The sequence below is a fragment of the Electrona antarctica genome (genome assembly GCF_951216825.1).
Source record: "Electrona antarctica genome assembly, chromosome: 13".
Classification (NCBI taxonomy): domain Eukaryota; kingdom Metazoa; phylum Chordata; class Actinopteri; order Myctophiformes; family Myctophidae; genus Electrona; species Electrona antarctica.
Window position 1 is genome coordinate 5826599 of NC_136794.1, and position 25841 is coordinate 5852439.

At 46.9% G+C, this 25841-nt stretch overlaps 1 protein-coding gene across 1 annotated transcript in view; it reads left to right on the forward strand.

Moving 5' to 3' along the window:
* myo16 (myosin XVI) overlaps positions 1 to 25841 on the forward strand; it is a gene marked incomplete at its 3' end in the record, with an annotated part of 177929 nt that overhangs the window by 25105 nt on the left and 126983 nt on the right. Inside the window, exon 3 of the mRNA XM_079518690.1 lies at positions 6118 to 6408. Within this exon, the coding sequence (XP_079374816.1) occupies positions 6153 to 6408 (256 nt within the window). The 5' untranslated portion in view covers positions 6118 to 6152. The remainder of the gene's footprint in view (positions 1 to 6117; positions 6409 to 25841) is intronic.

Below are 25841 nucleotides of genomic sequence, written 5' to 3' on the forward strand. Positions count from 1 at the left end.
GAGATCAGATTCTAAAAATGTCTTCTACATCCTGACAGTTTTCTGAAAAATGCTATGTTCTTCGATTTTTCAAAAATAGCAGACCTACAAGCTCGTAGCGCGCCACTCGGTGGCGCGCTATGAGCTTGTAGATCTGCTATTTTTCAATAGCTAAAGCATAACATAATGCCAACACCAAAAGGGGTTCCCGCCCAAATTGGGTTATAGCGTTGTGCTCCAGGGGTGTTGGAGGAGGAGGTTCGCAATTGGGCGCCGCTGCTGCTGCAGACTATATAACGCCTCAGGCTGATTGGTTGATTCTCTCTGAATGTGAGCCGGAGCAGCTTAGCATACCCCAGCCTTCTCTGGAAGCTCTCTGAATCTGAACCTCAGCCGTGAACGCAAACAAGACACTGAATCATACGGAGGGGAGGGGGAAGGGGAGGGAAGGAGGAATGGGGAGGGAGAGAGGACAGGGGATATGAGGATAGGGCATGGAAGGGGTGAGGTGAGGAGACGAGAGGGGAGGAGAGGAGAGATGGGGAGGGGAGAGCGGAGAGGAGAGGAGAGGAGGAATGGGGAGGGAGAGAGGAGAGGGAGATATGAGGAGAGGGCATGTAAGGGGTGAGGTGAGTAGAGGAGAGGAGAGGAGAGGAATGGGGAGGGAGAGAGGAGAGGAGAGGAGACGAACAATGGGGAGGAGAGGAGAGGAGGGGAATGGGGAGGGAGAGAGGAGAGGAGCAATGGGGAGGAGAGGGAGAGGAGAGGAATGGGGAGGGGGAGAGGAATGGGGAGGGAGAGAGGAGAGGAGCAATGGGGAGGGAGAGAGGGGAGGCGATGGAAGGGGACGGAGTGGAGTGGAGAGGGGAGATGGAATGGGGAGGGAGAGAGGGGATATGAGGAGAGGGGATGGAAGGGGACGGAGTGGAGTGGAGAGGAGAGGGGAGATGGAATGGGGAGGGAGAGAGGGGATATGAGGAGAGGGGATGGAAGGGGACGGAGTGGAGTGGAGTGGAGAGGAGAGGAGAGGAAAGGAGAGGAGAGGAGAGGAGAGGGGAGATGGAATGGGGAGGGAGAGAGGGGATATGAGGAGAGGGGATGGAAGGGGACGGAGTGGAGTGGAGAGGAGAGGAGAGGGGAGATGGAATGGGGAGGGAGAGAGGGGATATGAGGAGAGGGGATGGAAGGGGACGGAGTGGAGTGGAGAGGAGAGGGGAGATGGAATGGGGAGGGAGAGAGGGGATATGAGGAGAGGGGATGGAAGGGGACGGAGTGGAGTGGAGAGGAGAGGAGATGAGAGGGGAGATGGAATGGGGAGGGAGAGAGGGGGATATGAGGAGAGGGGATGGAAGGGGACGGAGTGGAGTGGAGAGGAGAGGAGAGGGGAGATGGAATGGGGAGGGAGAGGGGATATGAGGAGAGGGGATGGAAGGGGACGGAGTGGAGTGGAGTGGAGAGGAGAGGAGAGGAGAGGGGAGATGGAATTGGGAGGGAGAGGGGATATGAGGAGAGGGGATGGAAGGGGACGGAGTGGAGTGGAGACGAGACGAGACAAGAGGGGAGGAGAGTACGCGGTAGGATAGGAGAGAGGAGAGGGCATGGAAGGGGAGAGGTGAGGTGAGGAGACGAGAGGGGAGGAGAGTAGAGGACGCTATAGGATAGGATAGAGAGGAGAGGAGCATGTGAGAGGAGAGGAGAAATATGCAAAAGAGGTGCGAAAAGCCGCCAGCAGGATTTAAGAAGGCAAGAATGAAATTGCAGCACAGAGAGATGCAGCACGACATTAGAACAGACAGACTCCAGTAGGCTGGTGGGAACATGTGCACGTATACATCTTTGTTTTTCAGGCAGCTCACTGCCAGTTTTAACCCCCAAACTCAACTGAAACGTGTTTGAGGCCACCTGGTGTGAGCAGTATTGTAAATGGGACTTGCCTTGTTTGAAAACACACACAGCACACGCACGCACGCACGCACGCACGCACGCACACACAAATAATACCCCCTTTTGCATTTTCAAAAACCAAGCCAGATGGTACCGGCCTATTGTGCGGGTAGGACAGGTGTTGGTGTGTGTGTGTGTTTGTGTGTGCGCACACTAGATGTCTATCTCATGCAGAAAATGATTGATTCACAGGGGTTTCATTCTTCAGCCTCACGTTGTTGTTCTGTTTCAGCCAGATAAGGGATCTCGCTCCTATAATAAAGCCAGACGTTGGCCACTGCAGATGGAACGTTGAAAACTAGACACATACTGTAAACACCGAGGTTTATATCTTATCAGCCACACAGACATGTCTGTGTTGAGAAACCCTGTGTGTGCTTTCATTGTGTGTGTTGTTTTCTTCTCTCCGTGGAGTGAATGATGGAAGTAGAGCAGGGTGAGAGTCGAGTCTGTCAAAGAGAACAAAGGGGGGGGGGGGGGGGGGGGGGGGGAGGGGGATGCGCTCGTCTCGTCCTCAGAAGAAATTAGAACAAGTTCTTATACTTATTGTGCAGGGTACACTTGTGGGGAAAACATGGGAGAGAGGGAGGGACAGTGAAAGTTATGATAGCAAAGAGTCTAGGACATCAAAGGCATCTTGCAGACACAGACTTAAGAGAGAAAGAGAGTTTCCTTATCAGTGGACATGCCGGGAGACGAGAAATAAAACAAGGACGGGTCAAATGAAGAGACCGGTGGAAACAAAGGACCGATATATATGTGACTTTTATGAACAAACGCTACGGGGAGGAAAAAAAGACAATTTTGTCCGAGGAGGGAAAGAGAAATATACGTGTATGAAGCCTCCCAATTTATCTGCAAAGCTCCCCCTCCCCCTCTCCTGTGCGATAGCGGTGACCTGAATTAGTCAAATAATCGCTGCTGTCTTACACCGCATACTCATTTGTCTCCACCAGCCGAAGGCATCTGGAGAGTATGTTTTGCACTCCGTCCGTGTATGTGTCCGTCCGTCCGTCCGTCCGTTACCAGCTAATCTCCGGCACCGTTAACCCGGTCGATGCCAAACTTTGCACACACACTCCCTAAAATGTATTTTGGAGGGCCTTGATGCCGTGGCTGAAAATCAGTGGCTGATTTTACACTTGTTGAAAATAGCAGATCTACCAGCTCACAACGCGTCGTGCTGCGATGCGTTGTGAGCTGGTAGATCTGCTATTTTCAGCATGCAACCAAGTGTAGAATGACTTACAGTATACTGGATCTCATGTCCACTAGTCCCTTCCTAGCATTTTAGTCTAGTTTTTTATCTGTTGACGAAATTGTCAATCTGTTTAGTCTTGGTTTTAGTCATCATAGCTTAGTTTTCATTTAGTTTTTCTCCAGTTTTCGCCAGTAGAAAAATGGCAGTCGACGGAACATTTTTCGTCTTAGTTCTAGTCGGCGAAAAAAACCCACATACCGCTCATCACATACAGAGCCCAGTCACTGCAGAAAGCCATATCTCACCACCACTCATCACATACAGAGCCCAGTCACTGCAGAAAGCCATATCTCACCACCACTCATCATCACATACAGAGCCCAGTCACTGCAGAAAGCCATATCTCACCACCACTCATCATCACATACAGAGCCCAGTCACTGCAGAAAGCCATATCTCACCACCACTCATCACATACAGAGCCCAGTCACTGCAGAAAGCCATATCTCACCACCACTCATCATCACATACAGAGCCCAGTCACTGCAGAAAGCCATATCTCACCACCACTCATCATCACATACAGAGCCCAGTCACTGCAGAAAGCCATATCTCACCACCACTCATCATCACATACAGAGCCCAGTCACTGCAGAAAGCCATATCTCACCACCACTCATCATCACATCCAGAGCCCAGTCACTGCAGAAAGCCATATCTCACCACCACTCATCACATACAGAGCCCAGTCACTGCAGAAAGCCATATCTCACCACCACTCATCATCACATACAGGGCCCAGTCACTGCAGAAAGCCATATCTCACCACCACTCATCACATACAGAGCCCAGTCACTGCAGAAAGCCATATCTCACCACCACTCATCATCACATACAGAGCCCAGTCACTGCAGAAAGCCATATCTCACCACCACTCATCATCACATACAGAGCCCAGTCACTGCAGAAAGCCATATCTCACCACCACTCATCACATACAGAGCCCAGTCACTGCAGAAAGCCATATCTCACCACCACTCATCATCACATACAGGGCCCAGTCACTGCAGAAAGCCATATCTCACCACCACTCGGGCAGATCATAATAAGCTGGGCTGCTGCCTGGCAATGAGCTCTGCTTGGCTCAGTTCCACCAAGAGAGGATTATATGCAGAGTCAGGAGAATGTTGCCGGCAGGACAAACAGACGAACAAAAACACACTGATGCCTTTCTCAACAACACGCCCCTGGGGTTCCACAGACACTCCACTCCAAACATGACGAGCACTAAACAGACACACTGTTACACAAACACACGCATTCCACGCACACACACACACACACGCACGCACACACACAACACACACGCACACATTTGCCTGGAGGTGAAACTGACAGTGCTATAGTGTGTTGTTCTTCTATGATGTGGGTGTTTTGTCCTACCAGCTCAGTATCCTGCAGCGTTTGAATAATATCCCATTTTGACCTGAGATCAGATTCTAAAAATGTCTACATCCTGACAGTTTTCTGAAAAAGCTATGTTTCTATGTCAGTCGTTCTTCGATTTTTCAAAAATAGCAGACCTACAAGCTCGTAGCGCGCCACTCGGTGGCGCGCTATGAGCTTGTAGATCTGCTATTTTTCAATAGCTAAAGCATAACATAATGCGAACACCAAAAGGGGTTCCCGCCCCAAAATGGAATAAACAGCTATGGTCTGCAGTGGTTTCTCTTCATGCTTAAGTAAATCTGTCACCTTTCTGTAACTCTTACATCATGCAAGAGTTACAGTTGTAGTGGATGTATTGCATTATTTATGTCATGGATCCGGTAGTAATACACATTACACATTTCCTCAACCTTTTATTTGCCCTCATGGGTGAGTGGAGTGATAACAGGACAAAAGGAGTTGATGATAACTGACAACCCCAAGGTGATAATACGCAAATTACTCGAATCAAATCAAAGCTTTAAGGGGCCAACGTGTGTACTCTGTACTGTCTCTGTACTTTCACTGTGAGTGCAGTGCAGCGCAGCTGACAGGGGTTGACACTAACGGTTATCCAACTGCCCGTGGCAAGTAAATACAACTTTTCGGGGCAGGTGGTGTGTGCTTTCGGGTTGCAAGCACATGGTTTTTTTTAGTAGGGAAGGCAACCCTCGTTACTTTACTATAAACACAACACGAGATATCTGCCTATAAACACTTGAACATGACGTCTGTCTGTCTGTCTGTCTGTCTGTCTGTCTGTCTGTCTGTCTGTCTGTCTGTCTGTCTGTCTGTCTGTCTGTCTGTCTGTCTGTCTGTCTGTCTGTCTCTCTCTCTCCCTCGTGTAATATTTACTTCTCTGTGTCATGAGACTTAATTGTTAATTCCTGTGACTTTAACTAAAACTTTAACATGTTTCAACTGGAACACGCTGAGCCAGGAAATGTTAAAAAAATAAACGGTAAATTAAATTTATTTTATAATGGATAATGTACTTTTCGTGCAAGTGGGCATGACCTGTGGTGTCAAGTAGAACGTGACCTGTACTTGCCTATAGACAGGCAAGTGCCTCTGAGACATTATTAGTGTGAACCCCTAGTAATATACTTACAGTATACTAGGTGTACTATACTACTGTAAATATTTGTTTAAGATGGACAGGAAAGAGAGAGAGAGAAGGGGAGAGACATGCAGCAAAGGTCGTCATGAACGGGACTCGGAACACGTGAAGCGCTGTCAGGCCAGAGCCTAGTGGTTCTCTGCATAGCCGAGATTTGAGTTAAAAACGTTTGCTCTGAAAGAATATATTCTTTTTCACGATTTTTCAAAAATAGCAGACCTACAAGCTCGTAGCGCGGCACTCGGTGCCGCGCTATGAGCTTGTAGATCTGCTATTTTTTCAATAGCTAAAGCATAACATAACGCTTAAAACACCAAAAGGGTTTCCCGACCAAAATGGATTAATCCACCTTTCTCGTTCTCCTCGCCTCGTCTCTCTCTTCCAGGTTGTTTCCAGCTATGTAACGTCTTCCGTCAGAACATGGAGATAGACCAGTGCCTGCTGGAGTCTCTGCCCGTGGGGCAGCGCCAGAGGCTGGTTCGGCGGATGCGCTGCGACCAGCTCAGGGCGTACTACGACAGAGAGAAGAGTCTGCAGCGCCAGCTGCAGCAGGGAGGCGGCGGCGGCGGCGTCAAGGCCCGCGTCCCGCCCAGCCACCACCGCAAGAAGCACCGCATTCGCTTCAGCCATGCCGACATGCTGCGGGACGCCATCGTCCGCCACGACGACAAAGAAGGTGTGTGTGTGTGTGTGTGTGTGTGTGTGTGTGTGTGTGTGTGTGTGTGTGTGTGTGTGTGTGTGTGTGTGTGTGTGTGTGTGTGTGTGTGTGTGTGTGTGTGTGTGTGTGTGTGTGTGTGTGTGTGTGTGTGTGTGTGGATTGGGAGGGGGGGGGTGTACAGCAGAGAGTGTGTGCTCCAACTCTTAACCCATTTAGGCCTGATGTCGAAATATAAAAAAAGTTCGCTCTGAAAGAATATATATTCAAAGATTTGTGCCGCATTTTTACGATTTTTCAAAAATAGCAGACCTACAAGCTCGTAGCGCGCCACTCGGTGGCGCGCTATGAGCTTGTAGATCTGCTATTTTTCAATAGCTAAAGTATAACATAACGCTTAGTTAAAACACCAAAAGGGGTTCCCGCCCAGAATGGGTTGGTGCTGGACATATACGGCGGTCTAATAGCCCAGACTGCCTAATTATAGAGTTACCTTTGAACAGCCACCGCACCGACCGCTGAGTCGCTTGTCATGAAAATCCACTTTAAAACGGTGTAATCGCTTGTTGTGTTGTTTGGAGGATAGGAGCATTTTTGGGAAAATGTCAAGTGGCATTTCTTCCTCAGCCGAGTGGGAATATGCGTGCACAGTTTTACTGCAATCGGATGCTGTGTTAATGATTTGTGGCATTTTGTACAAAACGGGCCACTCCTGAAAACTGAAAACATTGGAAGCCAATCTTAGCCAATAAGGATGGAATATGAGAAATCAAACACCCGTCTTGGTCACATGACTATTATGACACATGACTATTTCCCTCAAAGTGCACTCTGCGTTCAGGATTTGAGGCATTTTGCTCAAAACGGAGCAATCCTGGAAACTTTGGAAGGCAATCTTAGCCAATGGGTGGAATATGGGGAAGCGGAGAGGTCCGCGTTGATCACATGACTATAGAGAGAGTGTATACCGATTTGCGTGATGTATGGATAAAATGTGTACGAGTAATGTAAATAAATGTGTTTTGCATAAATCTGCCTCATGGTGGCACTATAACAGGCCGGTTTGTCATGGACCAGGCCAACGGTGCTGGAGATTAGCTGTCATTGATTTTTTTTTTTAAAGTTTAGTTTTTTCATGTCATGTGAAAGCGGGGAATCATACCTGTAGCTTCAAATTGACATTGGTTGTTCAGTTTGAGTTGACCCAGCAGTTTGGAGATGTGGCTTATAGAGTAATAATGTCTTGCAGAAGAGTTGAGAATACCGGCTTGAAAGGTTCACTTCTGTGGACTCCAACATTACACCTAGCTACATGTTTAAGCATTTATTTCATATTTACATGTCGAATTCAGCTCTGCCATTTATTTCAGACATGCTCTAGACCTAGTATGTGAAGAGTCTGCCTGTGCTATTAACTCATTTTGGATACAAAAATAAATGAAAAACCTCTCCTGAACAGTTAAGTCTTGCCGCCATGACTGTCTGTATCAAAAAGAGTCACAGCTGAACATGGACGGACGGACGGACGGACGGACGAACGGAGTGCAAAACATATTCTCCCCATTGCCTTCGGCCTGGTGGAGACGATACAGTTTGCCCTCAGGCTTGGATAGAAGCAGGGCTGCAGACAAACTCCCATTAAGCCATACTTATACACACACTTATTATTATTTTTCTGTTCATGATGTATGGATCAGATAGTCACAGAACATAGGGGACCTGGGGCTCCATTTTTGTCACCGCTAAACCCCTTATCCCTAAACTTCTTTGCCTTTTTTTTTTTTTTTACTATTTTGCTAAACATTTTTGAATAGTTAAAATGGCCAGTCTACAAGCTCACAACATGTCAATGTAGATTGGCTAGTTGAACTATTCAAAAATGTTTTTCAAAATAGTAAAAAAAGGCAAATAAGTTTAGGGATAAGGCGTTTAGCGGTGACGAAAATGGAGCCCCTAGTGTTTTTACCCTTATGAGACATTAATTAAGGGCGGCTGTGGCTCAGGAGATAGAGCAGGTCGTCCAATGACCCGTGGGTCGGCGGTTCGAATTCCCCGCTCCTCCTGTCCACATGTCGAAGTGTCCTTGGGCAAGACACTGAACCCCACCTTGCATCCAGTGGTTGCCACCATTGGTGTGTGTGAATGTGGGAAGTGAGGACGCTGGCGTCTACTGTTCGCTGCTTCACCTCCCAATGTGTGAATGAATGAAGGGACCATTGTAAAGCCCTTTGAGTAAGCACGTATAGTGCATAGAAAAGCGCTATAAAAATGCAACCCACTCCATTAATCTTACCACAACCACCCGTTTCTCATGTCAATTAACAGGCAGAGCAGTGTTGGGGGAGGATATATAACGGATCCATGCAATGCATTAATTGCAATTCTTTCTCACGAAACCATGAAATAGCTTTGAGATTTTCAGTACATTTTCCAAAATAAATCTTGCATATTTCGTTCCCTTGCCACCCAAGCCACCAGTAATGAACAAACCCAATAATTAATTTGTTTATCTTCATGGAAATACTGACACTATATTGATTACGCCGAGAAGCAAGGGGAAACATTAAAGCTGCGCTATAAGCAATAATATGTCAAAATTCTAATGACTTTGTTTTTCATTTCTCTTTTTAATTTAGTCTCTGTGACACATCTAGGGGCCACAATCTGCATTCAAAGATGATCCTAGAAGCTTTGTCATTGGTCGGAGAAAAAAAACCCGGTCGAAATGACTAACCAATCAGGAAGTAGACAGGCAAATCGACCAATGGCAAAGCTTCTAGGAAAATCTTTGAATGCAGATTGTGGCCCCTAGATGTGTCACAGAGACTACATTTTTTTTGGGAGCGTGTTACCCATTGCTGGCTGTCTGAATACCAAAAAGGTATACATATTATTGCTTATAGCAGCTTTAATGTGGTAGTCTAGAGCTATGGGACTTTCAATTCATTGCCCTTGCATGAAATGCAGACCAGCCTCTCGACTTCTGCTAAAATTATTTCGCTACTCACCAATACAAAGACGGTTTTGGTGTTTAGAAAGACTTATTTTCCCGGTGGACAGACTCGGAGCCCCCCACCACACGTATAAAATGCACTTTTTGGCCAGAAAATGATATATTTTTTTCCACCGGAAGAAAAATACTTTTAGTTACTCCACTGCACCCTCTACCGATATTGTCAAAAGAAAATCCTTCTGGTGAAAAAAAAAATCCTTTTCTGGCCAAAAAGTGCATTGACCCTATGCCAACCCAGGGCAAAGCCAGGAGGGGAAAGAAGCGTACCACCTATGTAGACGTGCTGCGGCGCGACAGCTTGGCTGACAACACTGCAGAGCTCAAGAACCTGGATAGGAAATTGTGGAGGGCAGCGATGCAGGAATCCCGAGTTGGTGTTGGCTAGACCTCACTCTCGCAGCAACTAATACGTTTATATTCCCACCGGGGAAAGTAGTCTTTCTAATGAACCAAAACCGTCTTTGCGAGGGCAATACATTGAAAGTCCCATAGCTCTAATAATGCTACGGCAGCAACAGCATTAGGGCTATATGGACCAGGGCTACTCTCCCCTCGCCCTTTGGCTCCCATCAAGGTTCAGCTGGGATCGTTGGGAGCAGCTGGTGTGTCCAGACAACTGCCAGACTGAGACCTGCATGGGTTCCTTGGCTGGGCATGAATCAAACCCTCGCTACTCCTCCTCCTCCTCCTCCTCCTAATGCCCACTTACCACCCAGGCTTCAGCGTGGCATCACGCTGGCACCACCAGACTGATGGCACTGGGCTTGACTGGCTGCCATCGTAATATGATCTCCTGTCCATTTAGTCCATTTAGACCTGAGGACCATTCTACAAATCTTCTTTATCCTGACAGTTTTCTGATGTGTCGTTCTCAAACATTTTCATGTTTTCATGTCAAGGACATTATCTGTAATTGGCCGCCGTCCCGTATCTGAAAATATGTTGTTCCAGGGAACAAAGATTTGAGTTCAAAACGTTCGCTCTGAAAGAACATATATTCAAAGATTTGAGGCAACATTTTCACGATTTTTCAAAAATAGCAGACCTACAAGCTCGTAGCGCGGCACTCGGTGCCGCGCTACGAGCTTGTAGATCTGCTATTTTTCAATAGCTAAAGCATAAACACCAAAAGGGGTTCCTGCCCAAAATGGGTTAGTGATGATGGGCATGGCAAAAAAAACCAAACAAAAACTGGAGCTAGACTAAATAAAATAGTGCTTTCAGACCCAGTGTGAGATGGATGCATATGGGGCTGTCTGTCTCATTGAACCATTTGAGTGTCTGAAAGCTTTGTGATCTACGGTGTTAAGATAAACTCACGGTGGCCCGCCGCCTTGTTGTTGCTGAAGCTGCTGTGCTGCAACATGCAGTGATGTCCCCCTTCTAGTGTGAGGCCATGCAGCTCAGCTGCTTTGAATTGATTCTTAATTGGTAGAAGTCGTGGAACGGCATGTGCTAGTGCTTTCCAGCAATGGCCGTTTGAGCATCAGTTAATGGTACTGGGGCTATTCTTGAGGGATTGCGTTGCAGTGCGCTACTAGTCTCCACGTTTCTTCATTCCGCCATTCCTCACTATTTGTACAGTAAGTGACGAAAATGTTTGCCTCGGGCGTGCACCGTTCCCCATGGGAATGCTAATTTTATACGACAGAATCTTCCGGCATTTTAAGAGAAGAGGAATTAAATAATGTGTACTCTATGTTGGGGGTGGGGGGGGGGGGGGGGTCTTTGGGCATTGATTTGGAGGAGATGAGGTCAACGACTGAGGAATGGGAGTGAATGTGTAAATGCCTATTTGTGTCACCCCTGGGGGATTGGGGACCCCTGGCTTTGTTGCAAATGATTCAGTCAGCCTCCCTGCCAGCCTGCACTAGATATGATGAACAGAATTAAACCCGCTCTCAAACGAGTTGTTGATTACTTCTCCTTGATCTCCCTTGAAGTGTTGAATCCATGAAAATGGACGTGATAGACTGTGTCCAAAACAGCGTGGAGGGAGAGAGACGCCGGGCGCCTCTCTCTCTCTCTCTCTCAGCTGAATGTCGTTATCTGTTGAATTAAACAGCATGCAGTCCTTTCATCTTGGTCCCTGCAATTAATTACCTTTCTTTTCAATTTTCCATGTCTAGTCGTCCCCCACACCCCCCCCACCCAGAAGAATAATGATTGGAGAAAACAAAAAAAAGTATTAATAAAAACGCATCTTCACCTTGGGTATTCATTATTTTGAAGATGCGTGTGGTGCGCGTGTGTGTGCCACGCGCGTGTGCTGGACGCGGTTAGCCTTTGTCAGCATATCTAATTAAGGGCTCGTTTTTACACACACACACACACACACACACACACACACACACTCCTCTAGATCCCATTCAGAGATACAGTAACAACTCTCAGCGCACTCTGCTGACGAAGCATCCAGGTAACCAGATCACTTCCTCTCTGTCTGTCTTACAAACGCACGCCCGCACGCACGCCCGCACGCACGCCCGCACGCACGCCCGCACGCACGCACGCACGCACGCACGCACGCACGCACGCACGCACGCACGCACGCACGCACGCACGCACGCACGCACGCACGCACGCACGCACGCACAGACACACAGACACACACACACACACACACACACACACACACACACACACACACACACACACACACACACACACACACACACACACTTAATTAAAGAGAAACAAAAAGCAGCAGGGTGAAAAACCTAGTAAAGAAAGATTCTGAGCCAGAAAAACAAAATGAAATGAAAGACAATTTCAGGCTGAACCAGAGCGGGGTCTGATAAGGTGAGGCGGTGAGAGAGAATATCGTCCTAAAGCGAAATGTGTACACATTATTTCCTCTCTCCCTCTCCATCTGTCATATGCAAACACACGGCCTGGATGTGGCGTGACATTTGGGTGGCGAAATTGCTTTTTCCCAAACTCATCCCTTAACTTCATCCAGGCGAGGCACAAGTGGAAATGCACCAGCTGTTCCCCCCTCTGCGACTCATGCAACCTCACAATCAATTCCCATCATGGCCTCCCCAACGGAATGAGGGTATGAACCATTGTACTCTGGGGTCTGTGGGTTTTTATATTGAGCTGCTGGTTACCAGCAAACTCAATAGGAGTGATAGCCCCCGAGCCCACACTAATGATTTATATACAATCTTATGAAAAGAAAAGCTATAATCTTGAAGTTTGGTGTATAGTTGCTGACCAGATGGGGATTGAATACATCCTGTTATTGTGATTATAATATCATACCCTTAGATTTATTGGTTTAACCCATGTAGACCTGAGGACGATTTTTAAAAAAATGGCTTCTAAATCCTGACAGTTTTCTATCCTGACAGTTTTCTGAAATACCTATGTTTCTATATCAGTGGTGCTCAATATTTCATGTCAAGAACCCACACATTATGTATTTGGCCGCCGACCCCCATCTGAAAATATGTCGTTCCAGGGACGCCCTCGGAAGCAAAGATTTGAGTTAAAAACGTTCACTCTGAAAGAATACATATTCAAAGATTTGTGCCACATTCTCACGATTTTTCAAAAGTAGCAGACCTACAAGCTCATAGAGCTCTATGAGCTTGTAGATCTGCTATCTGCTAAGTATAACATAATGCTTAAACACCAAAATGGGTACTTAAAACAGTGGTTTTCAACCTTTTTCATGCCAAGATCCATTATTTAATCGTCTTTTGAGCCAAGGTCCACCTTTTGATGAGATTTAGCCTCAAAACGATATAATATTTTGTTGTCATTGAATACAATTTTGTACACAATTCCATCATGCTGTATACTATGTGGTACCATAGTAGGAGAGATAACTGGCAAACATTGATCAAAATTACAATTCATCTACATTCTCAATTTTTTTGTAGACTTGTAGAGTTGAGTAATGCAGATGTTTTCATTTGGTTTCATGTTACGCTCTCAAGAGTTAAAGATCTCTCAGGGTCCATTTGGTTACCAACTCTCCATTTAGCTGGGGTCACCTGGAACACCCTCAAGGGACCATGAAAACACTGTCCCACAACTTGTAGGGCAGAGGTTCAGTTACTTGCCACACAAGTCAATGTATACATCCCTGACAAAGACAGTCAGATATGTATACTATAGTATATAAACTAGATTATAGGTGTGTGAGGGGTCGTAGTCCACGACACATTATGGTGGACACTGGACAGGTAGCTTTCTAAATGTTTTTTTCTTTTGTGGCTTTCGCCTTTATTTTATACTTTTTTTATGGAGGGACAGACAGTTGGCTGACAGGAAATGGGGAGAGAGATGGGGGAGTGACATGCAGTAAAGGCCATCGGGATCGGGAGTCGAACCCGCGGCACACTGCCAGACTGGATCACCAGCCAAGGTGCCTGGACCGCTGAGCCACGGCCCAGGCCGGACAGGTAGCTTTCTGCTCAGGGTTCAGTGAGCGATGCATTTTGAGTGTGTATACATCTGTGACGCACAGTCATAACACAAAGAATATGATGTGCCTTTAACATTGCAGGGGGTGCACAGGCTGCTAAGTTTTATCACACACCATACCAGCACATCGGTGCGCGTCAGACGGTGTCTGGAACACCAACAACGGGAGACATCTCCTCTAGCATCGCCTTCGTGTCATTGCACTTGGTGCCTTTTTCTTGAAAATGTAGCTTAATATCCATATATTGCAAGTAGCCAATGCAACTCGGGTTGCCAACATTGGCTCCCGCCTCCCAGCAATACGGAACGGGCCGGATCCCGGCGCACGCACACACGCACACAGGGGGTGCTCACCTGCTGCAGCTGTGGGAGGGGGGGGGGAGGAAGAGACAGCTCATTCTTTCAGGATATCCCGCACAGTTTTGGGCCCAAGCACATTGACTGTTCATCATCTCGGCCTTGGATTGTCTTTGCAGTATTTGAATCAGCTATTGAAAAATAGCAGATCTACAAGCTCATAGCGCGCCACCGAGTGTTACTATGTTTAGAGTACCAGTAGGGGAAAAAGTGGCGCTGTTGTGCCAGAAACAGAGAGAGAGAGATAGTGCTGCACTGTTGCCTGCTAATGAGAGAGAGAGAGAGAGGGGGGGGGCAGGGGGAGAGGGGAGTTGCACCACTCAGTTCACACGGGTGTGATTCTTTTAGTTTATTTTTGTAAATTAAGGTCCTCTTAATTTTAAATTTGATGATAAAGTATAGGCTTCTACTGGTTCAACTGAGTGAAGATCCGCCCTCGCTGCCCTTCCGCCCAATAGCATTCGTTTCCTCGCTGCCCTTCTGGCCAATAGCATTCGTTTCCTCGCTGCCCTTCCGCCCAATAGCATTCGTTTCCTCGCTGCCCTTCCGGCCAATAGCATTCGTTTCCTCGCTGCCCTTCTGGCCAATAGCATTCGTTTCCTCGCTGCCCTTCTGGCCAATAGCATTCGTTTCCTCGCTGCCCTTCCGGCCAATAGCATTCGTTTCCTCGCTGCCCTTCTGGCCAATAGCATTCGTTTCCTCGCTGCCCTTCCGGCCAATAGCATTAGTTTCCTCGCTGCCCTTCCGCCCAATAGCATTCGTTTCCTCGCTGCCCTCCCGGCCAATAGCATTCGTTTCCTCGCTGCCCTTCCGGCCAATAGCATTCGTTTCCTCGCTGCCCTTCTGGCCAATAGTATTAGTTTCCTCGCTGCCCTTCCGGCCAATAGCATTCGTTTCCTCGCTGCCCTTCCGCCCAATAGCATTCGTTTCCTCGCTGCCCTTCCGGCCAATAGCATTCGTTTCCTCGCTGCCCTTCTGGCCAATAGCATTCGTTTCCTCGCTGCCCTCCCGGCCAATAGCATTCGTTTCCTCGCTGCCCTTCCGGCCAATAGCATTCGTTTCCTCGCTGCCCTTCCGCCCAATAGCATTCGTTTCCTCGCTGCCCTCCCGGCCAATAGCATTCGTTTCCTCGCTGCCCTCCCGGCCAATAGCATTCGTTTCCTCGCTGCCCTCCCGGCCAATAGCATTCGTTTCCTCGCTGCCCTTCCGCCCAATAGCATTCGTTTCCTCGCTGCCCTCCCGGCCAATAGCATTCGTTTCCTCGCTGCCCTCCCGGCCAATAGCATTCGTTTCCTCGCTGCCCTCCCGGCCAATAGCATTCGTTTCCTCGCTGCCCTTCCGCCCAATAGCATTCGTTTCCTCGCTGCCCTTCCGCCCAATAGCATTCGTTTCCTCGCTGCCCTTCCGCCCAATAGCATTCGTTTCCTCGCTGCCCTCCCGGCCAATAGCATTCGTTTCCTCGCTGCCCTCCCGGCCAATAGCATTCGTTTCCTCGCTGCCCTTCCGCCCAATAGCATTCGTTTCCTCGCTGCCCTTCCGGCCAATAGCATTCGTTTCCTCGCTGCCCTTCCGGCCAATAGCATTCGTTTCCTCGCTGCCCTTCCGGCCAATAGCATTCGTTTCCTCGGTGCCCTTCCGGCCAATAGCATTCGTTTCCTCGCTGCCCTTCCGGCCAATAGCATTCGTTTCCTCGCTGCCCTCCCGGCCAATAGCATTCGTTTCCCCGCTGCCCTTCTGGCCAATAGCATTCGTTTCCTCGCTGCCCTTCCGGCCAATAGCATTCGTTTCCTCGCTGCCCTTCCGGCCAATAGCATTCGTTTCCTCGGTGCCCTTCCGGCCAATAGCATTCGTTTCCTCGCTGCCCTTCCGGCCAATAGCATTCGTTTCCTCGCTGCCCTTCCGGCCAATAGCATTCGTTTCCTCGCTGCCCTTCCGCCCAATAGCATTCGTTTCCTCGCTGCCCTTCCGCCCAATAGCATTCGTTTCCTCGCTGCCCTTCTGGCCAATAGCATTCGTTTCCTCGCTGCCCTTCCGGCCAATAGTATTAGTTTCCTCGCTGCCCTTCTGGCCAATAGCATTCGTTTCCTCGCTGCCCTTCCGCCCAATAGCATTCGTTTCCTCGCTGCCCTTCTGGCCAATAGCATTCGTTTCCTCGCTGCCCTTCCGGCCAATAGTATTAGTTTCCTCGCTGCCCTTCCGCCCAATAGCATTCGTTTCCTCGCTGCCCTTCTGGCCAATAGCATTCGTTTCCTCGCTGCCCTTCCGGCCAATAGCATTCGTTTCCTCGCTGCCCTTCCGCCCAATAGCATTCGTTTCCTCGCTGCCCTTCCGCCCAATAGCATTCGTTTCCTCGCTGCCCTTCTGGCCAATAGCATTCGTTTCCTCGCTGCCCTTCCGGCCAATAGCATTCGTTTCCTCGCTGCCCTTCCGCCCAATAGCATTCGTTTCCTCGCTGCCCTTCCGCCCAATAGCATTCGTTTCCTCGCTGCCCTTCCGCCCAATAGCATTCGTTTCCTCGCTGCCCTCCCGGCCAATAGCATTCGTTTCCTCGCTGCCCTTCCGCCCAATAGCATTCGTTTCCTCGCTGCCCTTCCGCCCAATAGCATTCGTTTCCTCGCTGCCCTTCCGGCCAATAGCATTCGTTTCCTCGCTGCCCTTCCGGCCAATAGCATTCGTTTCCTCGGTGCCCTTCCGGCCAATAGCATTCGTTTCCTCGCTGCCCTTCCGGCCAATAGCATTCGTTTCCTCGCTGCCCTTCCGGCCAATAGCATTCGTTTCCTCGCTGCCCTTCCGCCCAATAGCATTCGTTTCCTCGCTGCCCTTCCGCCCAATAGCATTCGTTTCCTCGCTGCCCTTCTGGCCAATAGCATTCGTTTCCTCGCTGCCCTTCCGGCCAATAGTATTAGTTTCCTCGCTGCCCTTCTGGCCAATAGCATTCGTTTCCTCGCTGCCCTTCCGCCCAATAGCATTCGTTTCCTCGCTGCCCTTCTGGCCAATAGCATTCGTTTCCTCGCTGCCCTTCCGGCCAATAGTATTAGTTTCCTCGCTGCCCTTCCGCCCAATAGCATTCGTTTCCTCGCTGCCCTTCTGGCCAATAGCATTCGTTTCCTCGCTGCCCTTCCGGCCAATAGCATTCGTTTCCTCGCTGCCCTTCCGCCCAATAGCATTCGTTTCCTCGCTGCCCTTCCGCCCAATAGCATTCGTTTCCTCGCTGCCCTTCTGGCCAATAGCATTCGTTTCCTCGCTGCCCTTCCGGCCAATAGCATTCGTTTCCTCGCTGCCCTTCCGCCCAATAGCATTCGTTTCCTCGCTGCCCTTCCGCCCAATAGCATTCGTTTCCTCGCTGCCCTTCCGCCCAATAGCATTCGTTTCCTCGCTGCCCTCCCGGCCAATAGCATTCGTTTCCTCGCTGCCCTCCCGGCCAATAACATTAGTTTCCTCGCTGCCCTTCCAGCCAATAGCATTCGTTTCCTCGCTGCCCTTCCGGCCAATAACATTAGTTTCCTCGCTGCCCTTCCAGCCAATAGCATTGATTTTCGGGACTGGAACATTCCGAGATGGTGGATTTGCTGAAATCATCATCATCAATCTCTACTGCAGATATTTTTTATCGTATTAACAAACTGTACTTTACAGATTTGGATTTGGTAAAATATGAACTTTCCTACCGAATGCTATAGCACAATGATACATGTAGAGTCCAAACTGGTGCGTATACAGTACAGGGAGCAGGCTATTATGTTTGCGTGTGTTTACATGTGGTGGGGATTGAGACGTCCTCCTTCCTGACACTTGAAGGACTTGTAATTACATGTGGGACTGGTGGCGATGTCCGTCCTCATCTATATAGGGAAGACACTGTTAACACGTGCACACACGTACACACACACACACACACACACACACACACACACACACACTACTCTAGTCTAGCTGTCCTCCCCTCGTATTGATCCGTGACATATAGATCCACCCTGCAGTCGAGCCACAAGGTCTCACACACACAGAGACGTGTCGGTTCTCTCTCTCGCTGCCACAGTACAATCCTCGGTGTTGGTTAAACTGGGATAGAGTACAGATGGACGCTTTGAGTTTCTGACCTGAGATCAGATTCTAAAAATGTCTTCTACATCCTGACAGTTCTCTGAAAAAGCTATGTTTCTATGTCAGTCGTTCTTAGATTTTTCAAAAAATAGCAGACCTACAAGCTCGTAGCGCGCCACTCGGTGGCGCGCTATGAGCTTGTAGATCTGCTATTTTTCAATAGCTAAAGCATAACATAATGCTAACACCAAAAGGAGGTTCCCGGCCCAAAATGGATTAAACTCGGATAGAGTACAGAATTGGACGCTTTGAGTTAACACTGAGGGTATTTTTCTCTGTGTAGACTATAGTGTTTGTTCTTTTCCCCCCCCCCATCAGATGTGAACTGTATTGAGCGCTCCCTGTGCTGTATAGCTCTCCAGTGTATATATCATTTTGAAGCATGTTTTTCGAAGGAAACACTATCCTGATATGAATCATTGTAGATCAGCTATTGAAAAATAGCAGATCTACAAGCTCATAGCGCGCCACCGAGTGGCGCGCTATGAACTTGTAGGTCTGCTATTTTTCGTAAAATCGTAAAAATGCGGCACAAATCTTTGAATAATATATTCTTTCAGAGCGAACGTTTTTTCAAGGAACACAATGTCACTATGGGACTATGTGACTATGTTTTTTTTTTTTTTTTCAACAATATATTTATTTTCCTTTTTACACACAAATGACAATACAAATATACAAAAAACAACAACAATGAACAGTACAAGACAATTACAGCAAAACAACAATAACCAAAAACAACAAAACAAAACAAAAAACAACAACAGCACTACTCCCCTTCAGCTCCATCCATTAAATGTGACAAATTATTGTTCTTTATGTATCTCATAAAACGGCCCCACACCTCCTGAAACATTTCTTGCTATGTGACTATGTTACTATGTTTAGAGTACCAGTAGGGGCAAAAGTGGCGCTGTTGTGCCAGAGACAGAGAGAGAGAGATAGTGCTGCACTGTTGCCTGCTAATATAGACTACTATAGACTATAGTGTTTGTTCTCCCCCCCCCCCCGCCCCCCCATCAGATGTGAACTGTATTGAGCGCTCCCCGTGCGGTAGCTCTCCAGTGTATATATACAGTATATATCATTTTGAAGCATGTTTTTCAAAGGAAACACTATCCCGATATGGCTCATCATTTTCTCCTTTGTTTGAAAATGCGTTCTGTTTTTGTACGCTGTCCGCTCGCTCTTGTGTCTTTGTTATATCAGTTTTGTTCAATGGGCCGGGTGACTATACGATACGGAATGGAAATTAGCATCTCTGCTAAACCCGGTGGATTTACGCTACATTTGTAATGTAATGTTCATGAAGCCATTCAGGACGGGAAACCCTTTTTGGTGTTTTTAATCATTATGTTATGCTTTAGCTATTGGAAAAATCATAAAAATGTGGCGCAAATCTTTGAATATGTCTTTGCTTCCCACACATTTTCAGATGGGGGTCGGCGGCCAATTACATATAATTTTTGGGGGTCCTTGACATGAAATAGTTTGAGAACCATTGACATGGAAAGATATAGTTTTTGAGTGGTGCAACCACTCCAAGGAACAGCAATGTCCGTGACTATGTTACTATATGTTTAGAGTACCAGTAGGGGCAAAAGTGGCGCTGTTGTGCCAGAAACGGAGAGAGAGAGATAGTGCTGCACTGTTGCCTGCTAATGAGAGCGAGAGAGAGAGGGGCAGGGGGAGAGGGGAGTTGCACCACTCAGTTCACACGGGTGTGATTTTTCTGAAATGATCAGATTTAGAAGACATTTTGTAGAACCGGCCTCAGGTCTAAATAGGTTAATATACTCTGGTCCGCCTGCAAATAAAGTAAACAGGAGACCATCTGTCTGGATTGGAAAAGCACCTGCTATAGATAGATAAAGCCCCCTGGCCTCCACGGGTTGACCATTGGACATTACTCTCTGCTACTGTAGTAAGCCGTAGCGCTGTCCTCCTGCTCACTACGGACCCCTCGAGGCATTTAGCTGGCTTTCATTTATCAGTCACATCCAGAGTTGGTCATCAACAACAACCCTGCATCGATCCAGTCGCCGAGGGTGGTTCACAGTGGAAAGAAAACATGTCACACTGCGACACTCAGGCCAATCCCCCTCGGAAGAGAAATGCTAACTGGAGAGAGAGAGAGAGGGAGAGGGAGCGAGAGAGAGAGAGAGAGGCAGCGAGAGAGAGAGAGAGAGAGGCATCGAGAGAGAATAGAAAGATGAATAGAGAATTGAAATAGTGGTGATAGTATAGTAGGCCGTCACAGCAGGGCACTCGGACCTTTTTTTACTGGGCGCTCGGGGGGTGGGGGCAGTGGTAAAGTATATCTGCCCACCACCGCTGAGTCTAGGGATTCGAATCCGCCGCGGAACGTCCGTCCTTGTCGACCGTCTTTCCGTGATCAGAGGAGGGAAGCCTCTCTCCCTCCCTGCCCAGGGAGGTTGATATGTGTCACTGCACTGTACTCCTACGTAGTCTTTTGTTCTTATGGAATATTGTTAAAGGGCACAGTGGATGTAATAAGATTAACCAGGATCGGTGCCGGACATTTACGGCGGTCTAATAGCCTAGAGACTTCCTAAGAAGTTATACCTTTGAACAGCCACTGCACCGACCGCTGAGTTGCTTGTCATGAAAATCCACTTTAAAACCGCTTGCTATTCTAAGGTGCCGACCACAACAGCCCGAACGGGGGGCGGCCCTGCGCTGCTTGGCAGCTTTTCCCTTTGTAAACAACAGGGACTCAATTTCCCATAACCCTTTGCACGCTGGCGCGACGGACCTTTTTGCGATGACGTCATCAAAACGCGCCTCTTATACCATTCTGTCCGGTGGATTGCCAGTATGACTTAAAACTGATTAAAAAACGTGGATTAAACAATGAAAACATAACTCGAACCGCAGCGAAAGTATTCTACAATTCATTAACTCGGGCAACTCGTGAATAGAAGTGTTCATAAAAAGAGATGATGTAAATTTGTAAACATTTTGGTTCTTAATTTTAAGTTCAAATTTAATTTAATGTTTTATTCCTTTACTTATATGTTTAATAGCCTTCCAATTAAGTCTAAGATGCCCAGCGGGAAGCTTAAAGAGCAGTAGGCCTATACTAAATGACGCTGTTACTCCCAAATCTCTCCGACCCAGAAAGTGGATTAAAAAACATCAATTTCTCTGCATTCCTTGGAGTCATTCCAATCTCCCGTTCACACATAATGAGCAATTATTTCGTCTTATTCAGACCATGGACTGGATTTGTTGAAGAAAGCACTCAAATCTTCAAAATGAAAAAAGTGCCGCGGCTTTTATCTTTCCTCCCCGAGGCTAGATCTGTGAAATCTGTTCCACATACAGTAAAAAAAATAAATCTAGTTCATTTCAGAAACATGGACCAGCCAGGTGAGACGAGGCCCTCTCCCGACTCTGAATGGATCATACAGGTGCCTAGCCTGGATCCAGCCCAAAGACCCCGCCCACTCTCAGGCTAACAGGAGCCCAGACAAAGGCATTTAACCAATTTAGGCCTGACGTCAACATTTTAAAGTCTTCTAAATCATGACAATTTTCTGAAAAACCTCATGTTTCTATATCAGTGGTTCTCAATATTTCATGTCAGGGACCCCAAAAATTATATGTAATCGGCCGCTGACCCCCATCTGAAAATATGTTGTTCCAGGGACCCCCCAGAAGCAAAGATTTGAGCTCTGAACGAATATAATCAAAGATTTGAGGCTCATTTTCAAGATTTTTCAAAAAATAGCAGATCTACAAGCTCGTAGCGCGGCACTCGGTGCCGCGCTACGAGCTTGTAGATCTGCTATTTTTCAATAGCTAAAGTATAACAGAATGCTTAAAACACCAAAAGGGGTTCCCATACAGAATGGGTTAAGTGTGAGACCGTCAGGACCCTATTGTGCGACCCATGCTATAATGCACTGGGTCGTGCCCCATGATGCACACAAAGAAATATGGCTTCTACCGAAATGAAGAAAATGCCGTCATGGAAGGAATGCTTCATCCAAGTTGTGATATATATATATATATACTGTAAAATGACACTGGGAGATAATGGAGAACATGGAAACGGCGACTTATTAAAAATTCCATATAGCTACAGTATAAATCAATATTATTATCACGGTATTATTGTCTGCTCTCTTGGGGTGGTTTTCGACACGTTCTTCACCCAGGAGAGTGTTGTTGATGTCTCTTGATTGGTTCCAGCTTGCGTTACTATTATGTAAATGTTCCCGCAGATGTCAAGTGTGTTTCTACTTCTTTAGTCTGGAGACACAAATGCAAATTGTCGTTAAAAAATCACTACCAGTCAACTACAATATTATACTGTATATACTGTAGACACCGACGACCAAGACAAACGATCGTTTTGATTGGAAAGGTATAAGCAACATGGCTCTTGGGAGAAGTAGGTCCTTCATTCTTAATCTATGCGAACAGTCTTGTATCTTCAGCTTTTTGCATTTTCCAATTATGAACATAATTCAACGTGTTATGTTCATGTATAACCAGGAGCCTGGTTGGCTTTATTCCAGGCTTTAAAAAAAAATATGCTATACGCTCTATTCTTTACCTTTAGTGAAAATCATGTACTGTATGTGTCCATGTTCAATTGGTAAATGGTGCATTTATATAGTGCCTTTATCCAAGGCGCTTTGCATAGATTGTGCATCAATTCACCCATTCACACACACACACATTCATACGCCGATGGCGGCGGAAACCATGCAAGGCACCAAACAGCACATCGGGAGCAATTAGGGGTTCAGTGTCTTGCTCAAGGACACTTCGACAGCTCCCAGCAGGATCCGCTGGGAGAAACTAGACACAGCTGCAGAACATGAGACTATAATTATTTAGAGTGACAGAGAGGTGTGTGTGTGAGTGTGTGTGTGTGTGTGTGTGTGTGTGTGTGTGTGTGTGTGTGTGTGTGTGTGTGTGTGTGTGTGTGTGTGTGTGTGTGTGTGTGTGTGTGTGTGTGTGTGTGTGTGTGTGTGTGTGTGTGTGTGTGTGTGTGTGTGTGTGTGTGTGTGTGTGTGTGTGTGTGTGTGTGTGTGTGTGTGTGTGTGTGTGTGTGTGTCAATTTAACATTAGACTTTGTTTTTCTCCCTGGAAATAAAAACGTCTGGGTTTCCGAGGCTACTGGCTATAGGCCTACTGTAGACAGAAGGCCATTTGTTGGGTCATAATTATGTACTCTTTGAGTGTTTAGTAATTGACTAGATCAGGGTTTTTTAGGGTTTTTTAGGGTTACGGTTTGGCAGTGGTAAACAGACCAGGGGTAATATTACGTGGTCATCTATTGGTTGGTAACAGACCAGGATTAATAGTAAGTGGTCATCTATTGGTTGGCTGCCTGGAACATGCTATGATGTCATGCCTTCATGGTCAAGTCTTTGGTTTGTTTGTTTGAAGCCTTTAAATAGCTGTGGGTGCTGAAAGATGTGGCCAGAAATCTCTCTCTCTCTCTCTCTCTCTCTCTCTGTCTCTCTCTCTCTCTCTCTCTCTCTCTCTCTCTCTCTCTCTCTCGCTCTCTCTCTGTCTCTCTCTCTCTCTCTGTCTCTCTCTCTCTCTCTGTCTCTCTCTCTGTCTCTCTCTCTCTCTCTCTCTCTCTCTCTCTCTCTCTCTGTCTCTCTCTCTCTCTCTCTCGCTCTCTCTCTCTCTGTCTCTCTCTCTCTCTCTCTCTCTCTCGGTTCCTCATCTGGTTGCTATGGAAACTCAGCTGTTTTGCGGCTTTCCACAAAATGACAGCTAGCTGTGCTTTCACCCACTCTCCCTTTCCCCATTAGTAACATCGTGCAGCCGACCTATTACGACACACATTCTCAAAGCTAAATTAATATGCAGGCACTCAGTGCTAATGTACTATAGCCAGAGAACGGTCTTATACCGTTCAACCAACCTACTGTACAGTCATTTGACTGTGACCATTATTTAAACAGCCGTATTTTTTGGTCCAAAAGGATTTCCGAAGAAAGACCTTGTGGTCTTGTTTCCATTCGGGTCCCATGCACTCACATTATATCATGTCATGAACAATACTCTAAATCTAAAACAACAACGATTGAAACATCTCAAAACCATGGAATTTGCGTACAGGTTGGGGTGGAAGTAGGTCGGAGGGATAAAGATGACCTGCTGTCAGGTGAATTTTTAGGCCAGTGATTTGCTTGTTTTGAGGGAAGGGGGCAGTTCACACCTGAATAGCTGTGCTGTGGAAGGTGAATTTATCCATGTTTGTTTTTTAAGTGTGTGGCACCAGATCATTGTTCACACTCCCTCTAGTGTTGTGGCTGTGGTTGTTGCTCACTTTTTTGTTAAGGTAATTAGTCAAGTAAGTGGTCACTGAGGGCATGGAGGGCAGAGTTGCATGTACAGTACGATGTTGTACTTAAATTTGCATGTACAGTACTTAATTTGCATGTACAGTACTTAATTTGCATGTACAGTACTTAATTTGCATGTACAGTACTTCATTTGAGTTCTACCACTTTGAACCTGGCGTCATCCCTCTTTTGAGCATGTTATTGTCAATCTTCAGAAACATTCAAACATTTTCAAAAGTAGCAGATCTACAAGCTCACAATTGTTGTGATGAACTTGTAGGCTATTATCGCGTGACACCATTGTACGACAAAGTATAAAACCGGGATTCGATGGTTACTTCAGCCCTTCATTGCTTTCGTTTTTTCTATCCCTACTGAATTGAATAGTGTAAAAAAAAAAAACACCACTCCATTAAACTTTGGCGAGTCGCTGAAGCCTTCTTCGGGTATGCCTGACTCAACAGGATTCATTGGAGGATTGGCAATCCAATCCTCCAATGAGTCGGTCGGTGCCTTGCATGGTACAGTAGCTCGCCACCGTCGGTGTGTGGATGTGGGAAGTGAGGACGCTGGCATCGACTGTTTGCCGCTTCACCTCCCAATGTATGAATGAATGGACACATATATGGCGCTATAAAAATGCAATCCATCATGTTACTCTAATCTCAGGTTGGGGATACTTTTTATTACTTGATGAGTGACGACATGTCTTCATTATTGCCAACTCCTGGGACAGACACACCGTTTAGAGTTTAAATAACTGTATTGATTTATAACTCTAGACTAATTAATTCACATTAATGTTCAGGCACGACGGCTGCTTCATTACAGGACCTTTTATTTTATGTAAAGCAACTTTGGGTGTACCTAGAAAAGCACTATATAAATCTGAGCTATTATTTTATAATTTAGTGTGTTGACACATAACGGCAAAATCCCACGTGTTCATTTAACCCATTTGGGCGGGAACCCCTTTTGGTGTTAACATTATGTTATGCTTTAGCTATTGAAAAATAGCAGATCTACAAGCTCATAGTGCGCCACCGAGTGGCGCACTATGAGCTTGTAGGTCTGCTATTTTTGAAAAATCGAAGAACCACTGACATAGAAACATAGCTTTTTCAGAAAACTGTCAGGATAGTAGAAGACATTTTTAGAATCTGATCTCAGGTCAAAATGGGTTAACCCCATATGGGTCCATATAA